The 16,760-nt window shown below is 36.5% G+C and overlaps 1 protein-coding gene across 2 annotated transcripts in view; it reads right to left on the reverse strand.

Annotated features, from left to right (window-relative positions):
- Positions 1 to 5,379: 5,379 nt before the first annotated feature.
- LOC136849070 (uncharacterized) overlaps positions 5,380 to 16,760 on the reverse strand; it is a 47,478-nt gene continuing 36,097 nt past the window's right edge. The window contains exons 5-6 of one of the 2 annotated variants that reach the window (XM_067121991.1): positions 15,925 to 15,969; positions 5,380 to 7,736 (exon numbers count right to left, since the gene is read on the reverse strand). In XM_067121991.1, the coding sequence (XP_066978092.1) occupies positions 7,514 to 7,736; positions 15,925 to 15,969 (268 nt within the window). In that variant the 3' untranslated portion in view covers positions 5,380 to 7,513. Of the gene's footprint in view, positions 7,737 to 15,924; positions 15,970 to 16,223; positions 16,383 to 16,760 lie in introns of those variants that run through there. The other variant, XM_067121993.1, reaches the window with a different exon arrangement.

The following is a 16,760-nucleotide window of genomic DNA, read 5'->3' on the forward strand; positions in this document are numbered from 1 at the left end:
TAAAATGAGATGTTTTAAATTAATTACATTTTTATACATGAACAGCCTTACACCATGCAGATCACACCCAGTGCACCAACTCAAGATATCTGAAAGAGAAAACCCCACTGCATAAAGTGCTAGGAAACCCTATCATGCCACAAGGTGAGACTACAATTCCAACAGGGCCAGCCTCTATCTGAACAGTGAGAAGGAGGGAGGAAGGCAATAGAAATTATGATTCCTGGGTTTGTATCACAAATGTGTTTTATTGTAAAATATTGTTTACTACTGCAAACCCATAAATCATAAAAAGCCTGATCATAATTTATGACAGAAAGCAGATGCACCCTTGAAGATAGAGGTACAGGTTGCTGCAGGAAGTCCAATCCTCCCAAAAGTTAGTTGATGGATAATTAACCTTGAAAGCTTACTTACAAAGGTAATGTATTTGCAATGAATGAGGTGTAAAGACTGGGTTTCTAGGAAATGCATACCAGAAATGCACAAGAAATAAAGGATAAAGTCATGAAGAGAAAGAAGATGAAAGGCCCAATTCATCCCTAAGGAAAGTACATGGCCTACTGCTTCAACAGATCCCATCCGTGTAGAGGGGGTAGTGCTGTTAGTGCACCTCATGTGGTGCACTGTAGGCATAACTTAAGGTTCTTTGCAGTGTCCCTTCAGCCCCTAGCTGCAGCTCCTTTCATTCCTTTTAATGTTCTTCCATTCATATTCTCTTCCTTCCATCTTACTTTCCACCCTCTCCTTACAATTGTTTCATAGTGTAACTGTGGGTTTTCCTCCTGTTACATCTTTTAAACCTTTTTATTCTCAATTTCCCTTTCAGCACTAAATGACCTCACACGTCTCAGTGCTTGGCTTTTGGCCTAAATTTTTTTTCAGTCCCAGCACACAAACATAAATGGATTCATGAGTAACTTTACAGATAAAATCTGGCAAAGGTATTCTACCGAATGCCTACTTTCAGTATAGCATACAGCTCCAATTTAAACTAAAATACCAAGGTGGACGAAAGGGCTTAAACTTAATGAGCACTGATATAAGAACTAACAGGTTACTACTGAGAAACATCACCACAAGCCCAAGAAATTACCTGCTTGAGCTAATAAGATACCATACGCTAAAAAACAAGATTCTGACAACTCACATGCAGGAAAGGACAAAATGGTGAAAAGGATTCCATTTTCAGGAAATAAGATTTGAGGGCTCTCACAGGATGCAGAGTAGGCTACTCTTCTTGGGAGACAAAAGCAAGGCACAGATAGTAAAGAAATTTAAGAGAAGACTATCATACTAGAAGATTGAGTCTTGGCCATGAACTCCAAGGTAAACGAGAGTCCTTAGAGGACCAATGGCTAGAGTGAGACACTTTGCCTAAAAGAGGTAAGGGCAATCAGAAATATGTCTTAAGACTAAAACCAAAAAGTGAAGTGTCTGACATGGGTTTGTATGGGGGTGTGGTGAGGCTGTGCAACAACAGGGTCAAGTCCCAACTTGGAGGTTTTACTGAGCTTCAAGGAATAGACCTATTTAAGTGATAAAATATGGCAGAGATGTTCCTACTGTTCCCCAGATCAAAGTTATCCTAGAGTTTGACTTTCCTTGGCCTCCAAAAGAAAATGGGAATTTCAGACTACAAGGCTGGGAAACAGAGCAAGTTAATGTGCTGCATTCAGGTGAAATCTCTGTGATGTATACAAGTGCTGCTGGATATGTGGTGTGATGGATCTGTGGCAATGGCTAGAGGGATTACTCTATTGGTAAGGTGACTTGAGTTTGTGAGTGGAACAAGTAGACATGGCAAAGGAGGTTGACACACCATGCTGGCCATGTATCTTTTTTTTTTTTTTTTTTTTTTTTTTTTTTTTTTTTTCATCATAACATTCATATCATACAGTATGGGTACCAAATACTCAACAATGAAGTACAAACTAAGGTGACTAGCTGTAGCTATATCCTTGGATGAAAGTGAACAAGGAACTGATGGCACCAATCCACCACTGCCAAGTAGTTCAAAAAGCCCTGCTCTCTCTGTAGAAACACAGATGTATCCATTTCTGAAGCAACCAGCAAACCAAGTGGCCTATAAAAGGTGGGGGAATCCTTGGCTGTGGATTCCATGGTGAGAGAGTAGTCAAGCCTTACACAAGCAATCTTGGATATGATAAAATTTTCTGAACTGTTAATCTGCGAGAGCTCATGGACTGGATGCAACCTCTACTAGACTTGACACACTAAGCTTGAAACCTCTTTTTTTTTTATTGAAGTAAAGTATAGCTAGGCAGCAAATGTTAAAAGATGTTACAGACCCAACTGAGGAAGTGTTATTATTCACTCAAAGAGGCAGCAGAGGAGGGAACAACTGTACAACCGCACAACTCAGGATGGCAGCAGCAAGAGCAGAACTTGTGAAAGTGCAATAAGCATTTAACAGGTAACAAAATGAGTTCAAGGGGAAGCTGGACTTGCTGGAGGTTTTCTTTAGAGAATGGTAACTTGAGATGCACTCCTGTCTGAGAGACCATGTAGAACCTTGTACAGGGTCTTGACATACTCGGATAACAACTGTGGGCTCAAGAACAAAGGGATCCTGGCAAAGAAGCAAAGGAATCTATTTGGCATGGCTTGAAGATATAAATAAGTATGGGAGGCCTCACTGAAGGAAGCCCACATAACAGCAAAAAATATCTTACAGCCAAAGAGTAGCCCACAATGAGACAGCAGCAGAAATACTAGCTATGGAGACTAGACATAAAAGCATCAACAGCCAAATACATATGAACGATAGTACATGGGAGCAGATGAGTATTCAGAGGTGTATGAGTACTGTACATAGGAGTACTTGTGTACACAGGAGCATAAGAGCATGCAAACATATGAAGCTGGAGTATTCAGGTACACAGGAACAGGGTGCTAATTGAGAGCAAGCAAGTACGTGAAGAAACTCTCATATATGAAGCTGAAGCAAAAGTGGAAAAACCCCACAGGAATGAGACCCCTCAAAGGTAAGCAACAAGGTAGAGGAGATATTGAATCTGGCAGCAAGACTATAGGAGTAGGTAGTGGAAAGAGGAAGACAAAGCACAGCCAACCCCTTCATGGAAGAATCTACTGCAGCAAGGAACTGGCACTGAAGCACTAATAAAACCTTTGTCCTAAGCTAAGCTAGGAAATCATTACCCCAACACAGATAAAGGCACTACAGAGGCTGCAGGAGGACAGGGGGGGAATGATTTCTTGACTAAGTAGACTAAGAAGTTGAGACTGGGGGTCTAAATCATTTACATTACAGTGGTCACTCTTGACACTGAGGGTAGGCATGGTCATGGAGCAATGGGAAATGGTACATGCCAATGGCTTTCCTACAACCGAAGCATAAGTACAACACTTACAGTTATGCAGTTAGGTGTATATAACAGACTCAAGGACCAGTCCTTAATCAGAGGGCATGTCAAGTCAGAAGAACACTGTTTACCACCTACACTAAGGCCACTGCAAACAGGGTTCCTTACCCAAGGACAACATAAAGGTACCAAAGGACTTAACCTCCTTGCCTGCTCATGTACACTGAGATATGATTAATACAGCAATATAAAAATACTTAATACTATGCCATCCGTTAAAAAATATGATCACAGTGGCAGCAGAATGGAGAACCAAAGGCAACAGTTACTGTAATAAAGGGAAATACAAATAATTACCAAGTAAACAAAAGTTGACAGGGTTTACAAAAGGGCAAAAGGTTATGTTACACCACCCATTACTGCTGGCAAAAAAAAAAACAAACAAATTAGAATCACATGATGAAAAGAATTACTTAAGTCTGAAAATTACAGAAATGTATAAAAAATCACTGAAACTTACTCCACAGCAAAGAAAAATGGGTACAGGGGATGACTCACAGTAACTTAGAGAATGAATACCAGTCAATTGTCAGTCCAAAAGTAAGAAAGTAGTAAATGATGTACTAAATGCTCATTAAAGTGAATAACCGGTACAGAAATTAATACATAACTGAAAATGATGAATTATGAATATCTCAGTACAAAAACAGCAGAGGCACTGCCTTGGTTCTGGGAAGTCCGAGCTGCAAGTCCGCATCCAATGGAATCACACAGAAGACTAAGTCTCACCCTGTGGCGTGATGGGCTTGGCTGGCACATGACAACAGAGCTTTTTCTTTCAAATCTCGTTGAGTTAGTGCACCTGGGTATGTTTCGCACACAACAAGGTTACTCATGATATATGGGTTCATAACAACAAACTGCCAATTATGCCTTGAGAAAAAGAACCTGTTCAACACCAAAACTAATGGAAAGTCATAAATAAATACAGTACAGCTGCATAACAATACAAGATTTCAAAAATGACTTCCTACTCCTACCTTCAAAATATAAATTAAAATTTTAAGGATGACATAACTCAAATCTACTTTTTGTGAAATTAAGAAATATTCTAGTCATAATAAAAAATACCATAATGTTGTATAATAAGCTGCACTCTCAACAGCACACAAAAAGGATATGGATGAAGAACACAGTAATCGTAAAATACAAATATAGTGTGAAAAACTGTCCAGCTGAGATTCACAAGACTTATATGGTCAGTAGCACAAACAAAAATATTTAAAACTACAATATAAAAGCTTGACTATAAGTCATAAGGAATGTAGGAAAACTTATGGAATAAGTCTGAAGTTCTTCCCAATGTAACAAGTCTTCACAAATTTCAGAATACTAAGAAAGAACAAAACTTGTTACTGTATTTTATTAAAATATTACTGGACAAATCTACCAGTGAACTCTGAGTTAGAACTACTGACTGATACTCTACTTTAAAAAATTACAATCACTGTTTTAACTGCAAATCTAAGATCAATTCGCAAAAAAAATGTATCCCACAAGAGAAAGACAAATACCACTTGCTTACTGAGACAAGAAACATGGAATAATATCAAGTTCTCTCTTAGCCTCATCAAGGAATTAATTTTTCAAATTATATTTGAAATGCTTAAAAATATTTAAAGAATGCTGACTAATAACTGATCTGATGCTTTTTCTATTTAAAAAAAAACTGTCCACAAAATTTATAACCTACAAATGACCTTGATATAAAACTCACTTGGAAATAAAATTTCAAATACTGTATGTTTTCTTTTCACCTAGCAATCTGAATTAGCAGTTATACTTAAGCATATAAGCTAAAAATATTACTTAGTGATCTCATATCTAAGTTTGATCATAATTAAATCATAAACCACTAACTTAAGAGCAAAAGTATAACAGCAAGATTACTAAATCATGCAATTTGTTTCAAAATGCCTCTGCCTCCAAATAAATGACTAAACTGTAATACCATAGAATCAGTAAATGAATAAACTGTAATACCATAGAATCAGCAAGTTATGTAAATGGAAAAGGTCACAGTAATTCTGGTGAAAAAGCACACCACTTCACTCACACAGAATCTATACAGGAAACCTGTTATGTTTAATTGCAAGTTTAGGGCATATGCTGCTAGAAAAAATGGAATGAGTTAAGACAATAAAATAACTTATCTCCAATTGAAAACTATAAACAGTAAGAATGAAGAAGTCCACCTAACTGTGTGAGCTAAGAATACAGACAACAGTACTGTGTGTTACCAACAGGTAATTATGAAAAGGATAAAATTTCCTTTGATGGTAGAACGTAATTATATCTTACATAAAGACCTCTGGGCCTTGCAAGTGAATCTCAGCAAAATTATTACTTAAATGCAAGTTCTTAAAGTACCAGGATGGTATTTAGACTTTAACGTGCCAATGTACCAGCAGTATGGTGTACTGTAATACCAAAAAATAATTGGACTTAGACTCCAGTGGTCTTAGGCATTCCCACTGCCTACGAACTTTGAAGCACCCGAGTTTTCCAGTTCTCATATTATCTTGAAGCAATATTGCGAGCTTGATCGCTATACACATACGCAAATAAACAAGTTCATATTGACTGCCAGGTTTAAATTTTTGGTTGTAGGAAGGTTCTCATAAAATCTGAAATTTCATGATGCATCAATATTATATAACTACTGTACAGTCAAGAGTTATATGTACATCCTAATTAGCATGAGAGACGATAGTGGTAATAGCATTGCACTATATCCAACATCATTAGATATTAGGCCTTGATACATTCTCCAGTTACCATTAACAAAAACTGTATGTATAATCTGAACCACCAGTACTGGACAAAACAGCAAAAGTTAAATCTAAATTGAAGATACTGTATTATGATTTGGTCCCTGGAAATAGTAACACAACTGACAAAATAATAAATAAATCTATAACTTAGTTTACTAATTATTTTATACAGTACGATCATTTACTAACTGCAGAATCATGTACAAATAAACTTGTCTATAAATCTTGAGATGGTACACTCTTTCAAATCATTTCTAGTTTAAAGGTACACAAAATTTTTAAAACATGATAAAGACTAAAGCAATTAATTTGTTCAACAGCAGCAGAATTTCCAAACTGTTTCTCAGAAGCTATATGAATAGAAATATGAGCTCTACACTGGTCTATAAAATAATGATTTCTTGGAATCCTGAACATAAATATACATAAGTGATAAAAGTAATACCACCCTCTGAGAGTACAGTAATCTTGCTACTTGCCACTCATAATCTGTTAACACAGAAATGCTTACCTTGGTCATTCAAAGAGATAAACAGTAATTTGGTAAAATGGAGAGTCAATCAGGAGTTTGGAATTAGATAACATGATCGTTTTGTTTTGTGTGGATCTTGCCTAGAAAGTTTAGAAAACCAGTAGTACATAGTCTTCATAAATAAACATTAAGTATGTGAAGTAAAAATTCCTCGCTAAGGCAAAGAGAATAATTAAAGAATACCAATGAAGTGTTTGTGCAGCCTCATGAGGTAAGGCAACAGGACTATGAAGTTACTATAACTAATTAAAGCAGACAAAAAAGGGATGATAACAGAAGAATAATAAACTGGATTCATCAGTAGCTACCACTGATTTCAATATGAAAGAATCTTGCAAAAAGTTGCAAAAAAGGGAAATAGTATATGAACATCGCAATCTCTAGTAGTTTCATAGATAAATCTTTTGCCTATGAACTGATATACTACAATAGGCTGAGCTTCTCTATTATAAAATATTTTAATTCTAATGACTAGCTGCTTGCTTACTGTATTTAATCTACTAAGGCTATGTAACTTGAGTATTGGAATTTTCCTTGGTTTTTATCTATACTACTTTAATAAATGGAAATGTCACATCAGGAGATGATAAAATTTATGGTATAGATACATAAGAAGTTTAAGATACTAAAATTTATAACCCGATAACAAAATAAAACTCATTCAAAATTATTTCAAAAGACTTTCTGCAACAAGTCTTCACAAGGAACCCATAACTAAACAATATATAGTTAACACTTTCAAATTTAAAACCATATAAAGTTTTTCATGGTGCAATGTTTGAGGTTTTAAATTAGTCTGTCTATAGTGGACGAGGAACAAAACACCCCTTGAGAAGGTTACCCTGAGTGTCCTGTGCCACTACCTCTATGTGGGTATCTGGTGGCCAGTGTGGTACCTGTGCCCATGGAAGATGGAGAACTGGAGGTGGTGGTCTTGTTACAAACTCCCAGTGGTGGAATGCCATTGTATGCAAGTCACGTAACTCAACCACTCGGATTCCTGCTGTGCTGCAGACAACAGACCTGAGGAAAAGTAGATGTCTTAGCTATTAAATTTTTGAGTTATGTAATACTGTTATATCACAAATGATAAGATATCAACACCAATTTGCAAAATTACAAAAAAGCACACATGCCAAAAAGACTATCCTATCTAATGCTTAAGAAATTTTAGCACATTCTAAATTTTGCATTATCAGTAATGAAGAAAAAACCATATATGTATAATATTTTCACAATAGCCAAGGAATAAGTAGCATGGTAAATGGACAGCATGAATACAGCTGACCCATCTTAACTTCTTTAAAAAGAAGATTTGGCTGGATAAATCCCAAGCTCAGGCTGCACTTTTAAAATTTCTTATTAAGTGCTGTATAGGTTTAAGGACCATTGCAGTTACAGCAGAAAAAAGGAAAAGTTCTTTGAGCATCTGCAAAAGAACAATCCTTAAGACATCTAAAATAGACAGCCATGGCATATAGTATATCCATGAAAAGCATCCATGCAATATTCTTTATGGTCTGAAAGCAGTTCTAATAATTCACTGTGTCCCTACAGTAGCTCAAAGACTTGAAAATTGCCAATACAGTATCATAAGCCTTGGAATTTACCCAAAGTTGGGTCAGCTCGGTACTCACAGAGCTGAACTATAGCCAACTTTTAGTGCATGGCCAGATATGCTAGTATGAGAAAGAGAGAAATTATTACACAGTATACTCCCTAAAGTAAAATCATAAATCTAAGACATACACAAACTTGCATAACAAATATTATACAACAAAGTAAATTTAACAATAAAATTAAACATACAAACAACGTAATCCACATACTGCAGGTATCTCGTTAGAAGTATTCACAAAGATTCTCATTTTACATGGAAGTAGAATACCATAAACTAATAAAAAATATAAGAAATTTTTTGTTTCACAGATACCAGCCTTTCATTAAACACTTAAATGTTAGTCAAGTTACAAAGATGCAATCTTGATTAACTTCTAATAATGACAAAGAAGGTGATCACCCAAACTAAAACAACATAGTATTCATATATTTTTTCAACCAGAAAACTGTTTCCTCTAACAGGAGTGGCTCCAGAAGAAAAGACAATATAATAGTCATTGCCACATTCAATCTTATACTGTTGAATCAAGGCAGAACCCCACACAGAATGCTCTTACAACAATGGCTGTTTGATATGCCACTATATGGTTTATTTGCAGCACAGTGAAACCCACTACGCACACTGCTCCATTCAAATATATCTTGCACATGTCCTTTAGCTTCCTGAATCCTGAGGCCCTTCATTGCAATACCTTTTCTGCATCATCTATCTAGCACTTTCTAAGTCTTCCTCTCCTCCTTCCTCCCAAAATGTACAGATTATAGTTCACTCACTTTTCATCAATCTATCTACCTCCATTCTTTCTGTGGTATTAATCCTTGTAGCACATATACTACACAAGAAATTCATCTCAACAGGTCAACCTCATGAAGGAAAAGGATTGTTATGACATTAATCATCCTCCTCATACTCAGTGTTCTCTAACCTAAAGGTAAAAGACATCTGGGGTATTTTTTGCTAAGTCTTATAAGAATGGTAAGCATTTTTCCTACCCTTGCTGTGCCGTTACATGCAACTGATGTAAAGCCTACAACAATACTAACATGGCCCTGCATAATGCATCCTCTGACTGATTGATCGACTGATTTATGGCTACTAAAACTGGCATCGCAACATCTAGGTTATTGACACCGTAATTAAATTAAACAGGAAATTAAAAAGATAAATAAGTTTAAAAGGTGTTTCATATAAGAATTACAGTATCTAAAAATATATATACACACTATAAGCATCCTCTGACCTTTAGCATAGATGTCTATATCATCTTTTGCTATACCTTATAGGAATGGCAAACATCTATTTTACCACACAAATGAAATACATCCTATGACTGTATTAAAATGGCTAAGTGTGTATCTGACCTACTGTTGGCCTCATGATGCTTCTTGAGTCCATTAACCTTCAGTCCAACACCCACAGACAGAGGCCAATGTAAAGGTAGTAGATTTGTGTGAGGAATAATTAAATTTAAGTTTCAAAATTAGACTTTTCATACAAATGTAGCAAAAATATAAGAAGTGCCCACCTCCCACCCTCTAATTCTTGCTGTATTTCATCCTATCTAAACAAAATACTGTAATGAAGAGGACAGTTACTTTCTATTCATGGGTGAAAGGTAAGCACAAATGAAAAGTTGCTTTTAGTTATTCTGCTTCTTATATCCAGACAATAAAAATATACATGCCTGTGTGCATTTGGACAGCAAATGAATGCTTTACATGATTAATAGGCTTGTATAAAAAAATGTTTCTGACAAGATTTCTACTGAAAAAAAATCTAAGGAATACAAGGTAACATTTATTTTATCACTAAGCAAGTACCTAAATGAAATACCACTCAAATTTTCATATGCACTAAAGTCCCATGCATACAATAAAATAATTACTAAAGAAAGTCCCCTACGTTCAAGTACTTTATGAAATACTACCAGAAAGTTTGTAAGTGGTAGTAGTCTTGAGTGTGCTATCTGAGTTCCAGCAGCTGCTGATAAACCTTATAGGAACAAAAAATGTTCAAGATACATAAAAAATTAATTAAAAACTTTTAATAACGATAATTTTTCTTAAAAGGATCTATAAAAGGAAGAAATCTGAATGCTGTAAATATTCAGTAAATAGACATCAGCCCTGGCCTTGGTGGGAAAGAGACGAAGGTCAATGTGCATTGACCAAAATATTGGCTTACTTGAATTTCTTTATTTCTTTTGTTTTTTTAGGAAAAATATTAAACTATTAGATTACAAAAAGAAGAAATACATAACAGTAATTGTTTAAAAGACAGAGCTTAAGCATTATGCTTGTCTTTTTCTACAAAAGACAAAGCATAAAAATACAAGTTTCGCCGAGACCAAGCCTGACCCTCGTCATTGCTCAGGCTGTGATAGAGCCTTTAATAAATATGTGTCGCCCATCAACACTGACCCTCATTCCTTTTCTATCTCCTAATTGCCCCAGTGAAATCTCTATGAGAAGAGTAGGAGGAAGCAGAAGAAAAAGTATCTTCCAGTAGGAAGATCACCCTCAACCCATCACCCCTTCCCTCATTCTCTTTCAGTTGCTGTAATGACTCCTAAGATTCTTATGAATGAGACGACTACATCCCTAATCTCACAAGAGGACTTCAAGGTGAACAGGAGGATTTTTCGAAGTGTTAAAATAGTGAAAGAAGTAGTTAGAAACAACAAACTCCCTCCCACCCTTCCACTCCCCCACCACAACGAGTAACAAACAGCTCAAGAGTGACCACTCCAGGCCATTTAAGCAGTAGCATTTGCCTCCTTGGTTGTCATCTTTCCCCGACTCATAATACTGAAAGTGGGAAGCAAGTGGGAGGAGGGAATAACCCATCCCATCCCAATCATTGTCCAGGGTCAAAAAACAAAACGACAAATGGTAAGCATCCTTCCACGGGCCATCTCTCGTCTGCACAATAGGAAGAGAAAGTACACAAATGGTCACAAGATACAATAGTTTCAGAGAGAGAAAGAGTTATGTGAATAGTACCTCAAACACTTACTACAGGTTCACAATCCCTTATCTGAAACCATTGGGGGTAGGTGTGTTTTGGTTTTGGAATTCTTTAGATTTCTGAACTGAGGCTTGCTCACTATGTGGGGTCAGAGTTTCATTTTCTGTTGATTATACTAGACTAAGCCTGCTATGTCTGTCATGGTTTCAGCAGATTCAGATTCCACTGACAATGCATGTTACATCTAAGTTAGCTTTTGACTAATTAATAACCCTATAAACAAGCATTCGACAGACTAAATGTAACTGTCATACATTCAACCAGGTTTACCATCTAAATGGTATAGCTAGTCTGAGTACTGTTTCTTATAATTAACCACCACTTATCACTTCATGCAAAAACACGGGCATAAACAACAGCAAATACTGACATAAACAACCGAATCGAGAAAAACTGTTTGCAACATTAGTTATTGTAACTATCACACATTTAGTAATAGTTGTGTTACAATTGTCAACTTGTTAGAAACATGACAAATTTTTTAAGTAATTAGGGATTAACTTAAAGTGAGCTGGAAATCTGGCCGTTAAACTTTTGCAGGGTGGTTGTGATAATGTAATAGCTACTGATGGTAGGGGCAGAAGCACCACCCACCACGTCAGTGCACATTCAATTCTACACAGTTTACCTTTTGGCCTAGGTAAGAGAATGAGGGGTGGTAAGAGGTGGGCCCTTTAAGACCTCAGGTTTGTATGTTAGGAAAAATACAAACTACTTAAAAAATTTGTCATTTGTTCCTACACAAATACAAACCCTTGGTCATTACATATGGGAGACTTACTATTGGAGGGAGGATTCTGAGTAAATCTCTGAACCAACTGGTAGTTTGGCTCACCTGGGTACTCCCTTCATGGTCATGAAAGAGCAAAGAAAGGAGACCATACGTGAGATCTACTGAACAAGAGAGATGTTCATTCGCCAGACTGCTAGGCATTTCGAACTAAAAGAATGTAGTACCCTTGATTTGAAAAGGTTTGGATGAACCCACAGTGTCGGAGACTATAAAACTAAGGACTGGTTTGTTCACAGTAAGTCCCTCTCTCCCCTTGCTAGAGAGAAAGAAGGATATCAAAATGGAGCTACATTATAGATAAGATACTCGGTCATCTTAGATAACCTGCATGCACACACGTCCAGCATGTGATGGCTCGTTCACTGTGGGAAGGAAGACAAGAGAAAGGGAGGAGGCCAGTCCCACACCTTGCAGCCACACACCTTAGGTGAGATGCAACCTGTCCCTCAAGAGCTGGATGAACCTCATGACTTGTTGAGCATCCACCCAAGCGCCCAAGGATAAGGTGTCCAAGGACCTATGGGCAATGTCCCAAGGTAACAGGAGATGAATGTGATTGCACGATTACATTCCATCCTACTACTTGACTGACAGGTTCTTCCTGAATGTGATGGGCAGACCGATGCCCCTGGCCTCGGAAGATCTGGCCTGAAACATATTGATGTCCACCAGGAAGTTGACGGGTATGCTCATTTGATCATCTCACTAATCAAGAGAAATGACCATTTGGATACCATTTCTCAGCCAACTCGAAGCTAACAAACGAGTCGTTGGCATTGGGTTGAATGTCTAGTCTTTAAGGAGGCAAAATAGACATCATACTGTCATTGGAACCACAAGACAATAGAAGTGGAATGATCAATCTCACTGATCACCTTTGAAACGTAAAACAGCAAAAGGCGTAAGGCTCCAGATGTGAATGGATACCAAAGATGTCTTGCTCTGTTCAAGGGTGCAAGAAGACAGTGCCAACTTCAGTAAATTGAGAAAAGAAGGACTAAGATGAAGCTCCTTGAGAGGTTGAATGAATTTCTGGAAGTCAAGGTGCCATGATCAACTGTCCTTATCTCCTGACTTTTAGCAAATGAATTGTTTGTAATTGCATCCATCTTGCTTGGGATGTGTCTGGTTGGCCGGTGTAATGAACGTTCTACTGTCTACTCATGTACCTGCACTGCAATAGAGTAGATGAAAGGACACTAGGCCCTTGTTGACCATGGCACTACCATGGTGTTGTTGTGACAGCACACCAGGGAGTGTCTATCTTTGGATCTTGAGACTTTCAAGTCCAAAAAGAACTGTTCTGAAGTTCCAAGAAAGGAAGTGCAGGAGCCTGCCACCCTGGTCAATGTTTTGAAGAATGAAAAATCTCTGGAGGAGGATAGTGTAACCATGGCACTACCGTGGTACTGTTGCTATCAAAGGAGTGTCTATTTGGACCCTGAGACTCCTGAAACTGTCTTAAGAGCCACATACCATTCTCTCCCTCTTGGGTTGTGGATCAACTGGTAACTGAAGCAGCAGCAGCAGCTACTCCTTACATCTCCCACATCTTCCACTCCTCACAGGGCGGAGTGTAATTACATCAAGTCAAAACAAATGGAGCTCCTAGACACCACTTCTTGGCTGAGTAGGAGCCAAAAACAAGTTGTCAGAACTTAGTTTGGAGGTGAAGTCCTAAGTGGTAACTGCTTTTAAAAGGCCTTCAGGCACTTGATAGCCTTTAGGGTCCTAGAAATGGAATGCTCATACACTTGGTCTCCCGACAAATCAGGCAGAACGACAGGAAGTTTTAAGCCCAAGACTTGAATCATGGCTGCGAAAGACGTCTCCTAGATGTCAACAGAATCCGGTGCTCCAGGGGGTCACCTATCCAAGTACTGGCCAAAATAAAATACATTTTTATGCATCCTTCATGCAATGGAGAAGGTGGCAATTAGTATGCCACTAATTTTAAGCAGCAGGAAACACAAATAACGTGCAGGCTGCAAAACATTTTGAATAGGCGAAAGCAACATACAAAACTGGTGAAATTACACATTTGCTTAATTTTAAATTTGCTGCATTTATAAATGAAGGCAAGTTTTTTTTTAACTCAGCATTGCTCAGCATTGATAATTTACAGAAAGATATTTCTGAATTAGTTCCATTTAGCAAGTATAATGGCAATGACGATGTCAGAAAAACTCAATTAGCCAGTGATTTTGAGAATGTCACCATTGCCAGAATGCAAATGGTGCATGATTGCAATGTTCATATTTCATATGAAAACATTACACGCAATGTACATGAATACAGTAGATAAAACAATATTTCATTCAAATTATCACTATTTTAAATACAAATGTTCTATTTAACTTTTGCAAATGGACACTGTTTATGTAAAAGCCATTCACACACACACACACTCACATTTTGTATCTCATATACGGTACAACCCCCTAAAATTATGTTAAGAACTGTTTTGGAAAGTCACATGATGTGTAAGTATAATGTATACTGTAAACTCATGAGTATTCACACTAAGTAGGATATTTACAGCATTACATCAATCATATGACATCATGACTGACACTACACTCCACAAAATTATTGTAATTTTTCGAATTTTGTATTATAAATGGTAAACCTGTAGTCCCTCTGAGGAGAAAGGAGGAGAGGGCGGTATGAAAAGATAAAAAGTAAAAGGAATATGCATACATCACTGAAAGAATGAGAAAAAATTATAATAGATGATTAAAAACAAATTCAGATAGAAAATATATGAAAACAAATTCAGAGAAAGAGAAATAGATTGAATAAATGATGGATGTAGGCATCCATACTTCTGCATTTTATCATCGTCATTAATTTTTATCACATGGAGAATGAAAAACAAGGATGAATAGTAAAGTACAGCATAATATTTTTTTATTAAAAGCATTCATTCACATTCAGTACACACTTTACAGTACAGTACTGTATTGTAAATATGAAGCAGTTTATTTTTGTTGATGTCTTAATGAGTGTAAGTGTGGAATACTGTACTGTATAGTTAAGAGGAATCTGAGCTAAAATCATGGATCACATTAATCCACACCACTTAGGCTACATTTTGCCTAAGATTAATTGCAATTTAGTACTAACAGAGTTGTCAAACACATTAAACTACAGATGGTACTAAAGGTTCTCTGCAACAAACCTTCAGCCCCAGCTGCATTGCTTTTTGTCTTTTACTTTCCATTGGTTCACTTGGTTTCTTTCTGCTTGCCTGTCCAAGTTTTAAATCTTTATCATGCAACAATTTCCGACTCAATTACAAGCAAATCTTGAATCTAAGAATGTGGCTTAGGTCTCTTATTACACAAATTTATAACTGTAATCATAATAACCATAATTCATACAGTAAAAGGCCAGTTTGGACTAGGGGCAAATTTCAGTTTTAGTACAGTACCTACCCTCATAAACAATTGAATCAACTGAGTAGGGGACTTTCTGTAATAGTATTTCAACAGCAATCTTTACACCCATACAGTAAATCTTTTTCCTCATTTTAAACACACTTTTGGCACTCACCAAATATGTACAAGACTAATATAACATTTTTAGTAACAGCTATTACTAAAATATTTATATTAAAAATCTCCAGTAACTCTGTATACTAACACATAAGAATGAAACACGATCTTAGTACTAATTTATGCAAGTAAATACTGTACTACATTCTTACAAATGCCAAGGCAAAATCTCAAAAATAATAAATATTACTACATAATATATGTACCACTTACCCTTTCAATTCAGGAGGCTCACCATGAGTTACTTCATTCAGCCACCTGTAACAACAAAAATTAATGCAGATATACAATAACATATAAAAATTTTCATTAATATATAAAAAATAAACTAATCTTGCATAGGTACTATTATTTTGTAATGTATTATACTGTATTATAGAAGTAGGTAAAAATATACATACATTAGTGAAATTAAGCCCCATACTCTAATAACTACACCATTCACTAATCCACTCCTTGTTACAATCGAGATTAAGGGCCGGTTCATTTCTCTTAAATGAAGACTTAAGTACTGCACTGTACACCCAGAAGTGTTGTATTATCGGCATAATGAACAACTTGGTTTTCCATGCCAAAACCATATCACTTGTATACACTAAAAATAACAAAACGCCAAGAACACCACCTTGGTTCGCTGAAGATCCCATCAACAGCAACTCACTGCTGCCTGCCTGTAAGGAAATCTTGAAATAATCCTTAAACATATCCACCCACTCCAAGATTTAGAAGTTTGAAAATAAGTTTATGATTTACTAAATCAATAAATTGTAAAAAAAAAATTTCCAATCACTATAGAAATTTCTGAGTGCATCCACATAAAGTAAAAACTTCATTATTAAACTGTGGTGGTTTGCTACTGAAAGGAAGATGTCACAGCTCTTCAGAATTCTTATCCAATGATGGATTAAGAAAGCTTGTACTGTAATATGAACCAGTAAACTTTAAAGACTGCAGATAACTCCAGGGTGGAACAAGAATAAGAGGAGGAGACAGAAGTAACTTTTAAGGGTAACTAAGCTATGAGTTGATGAGTATGACATAAGGCATGG

Source organism: Macrobrachium rosenbergii, chromosome 20 (genome assembly GCF_040412425.1).
Source record: "Macrobrachium rosenbergii isolate ZJJX-2024 chromosome 20, ASM4041242v1, whole genome shotgun sequence".
Lineage (NCBI taxonomy): Eukaryota > Metazoa > Arthropoda > Malacostraca > Decapoda > Palaemonidae > Macrobrachium > Macrobrachium rosenbergii.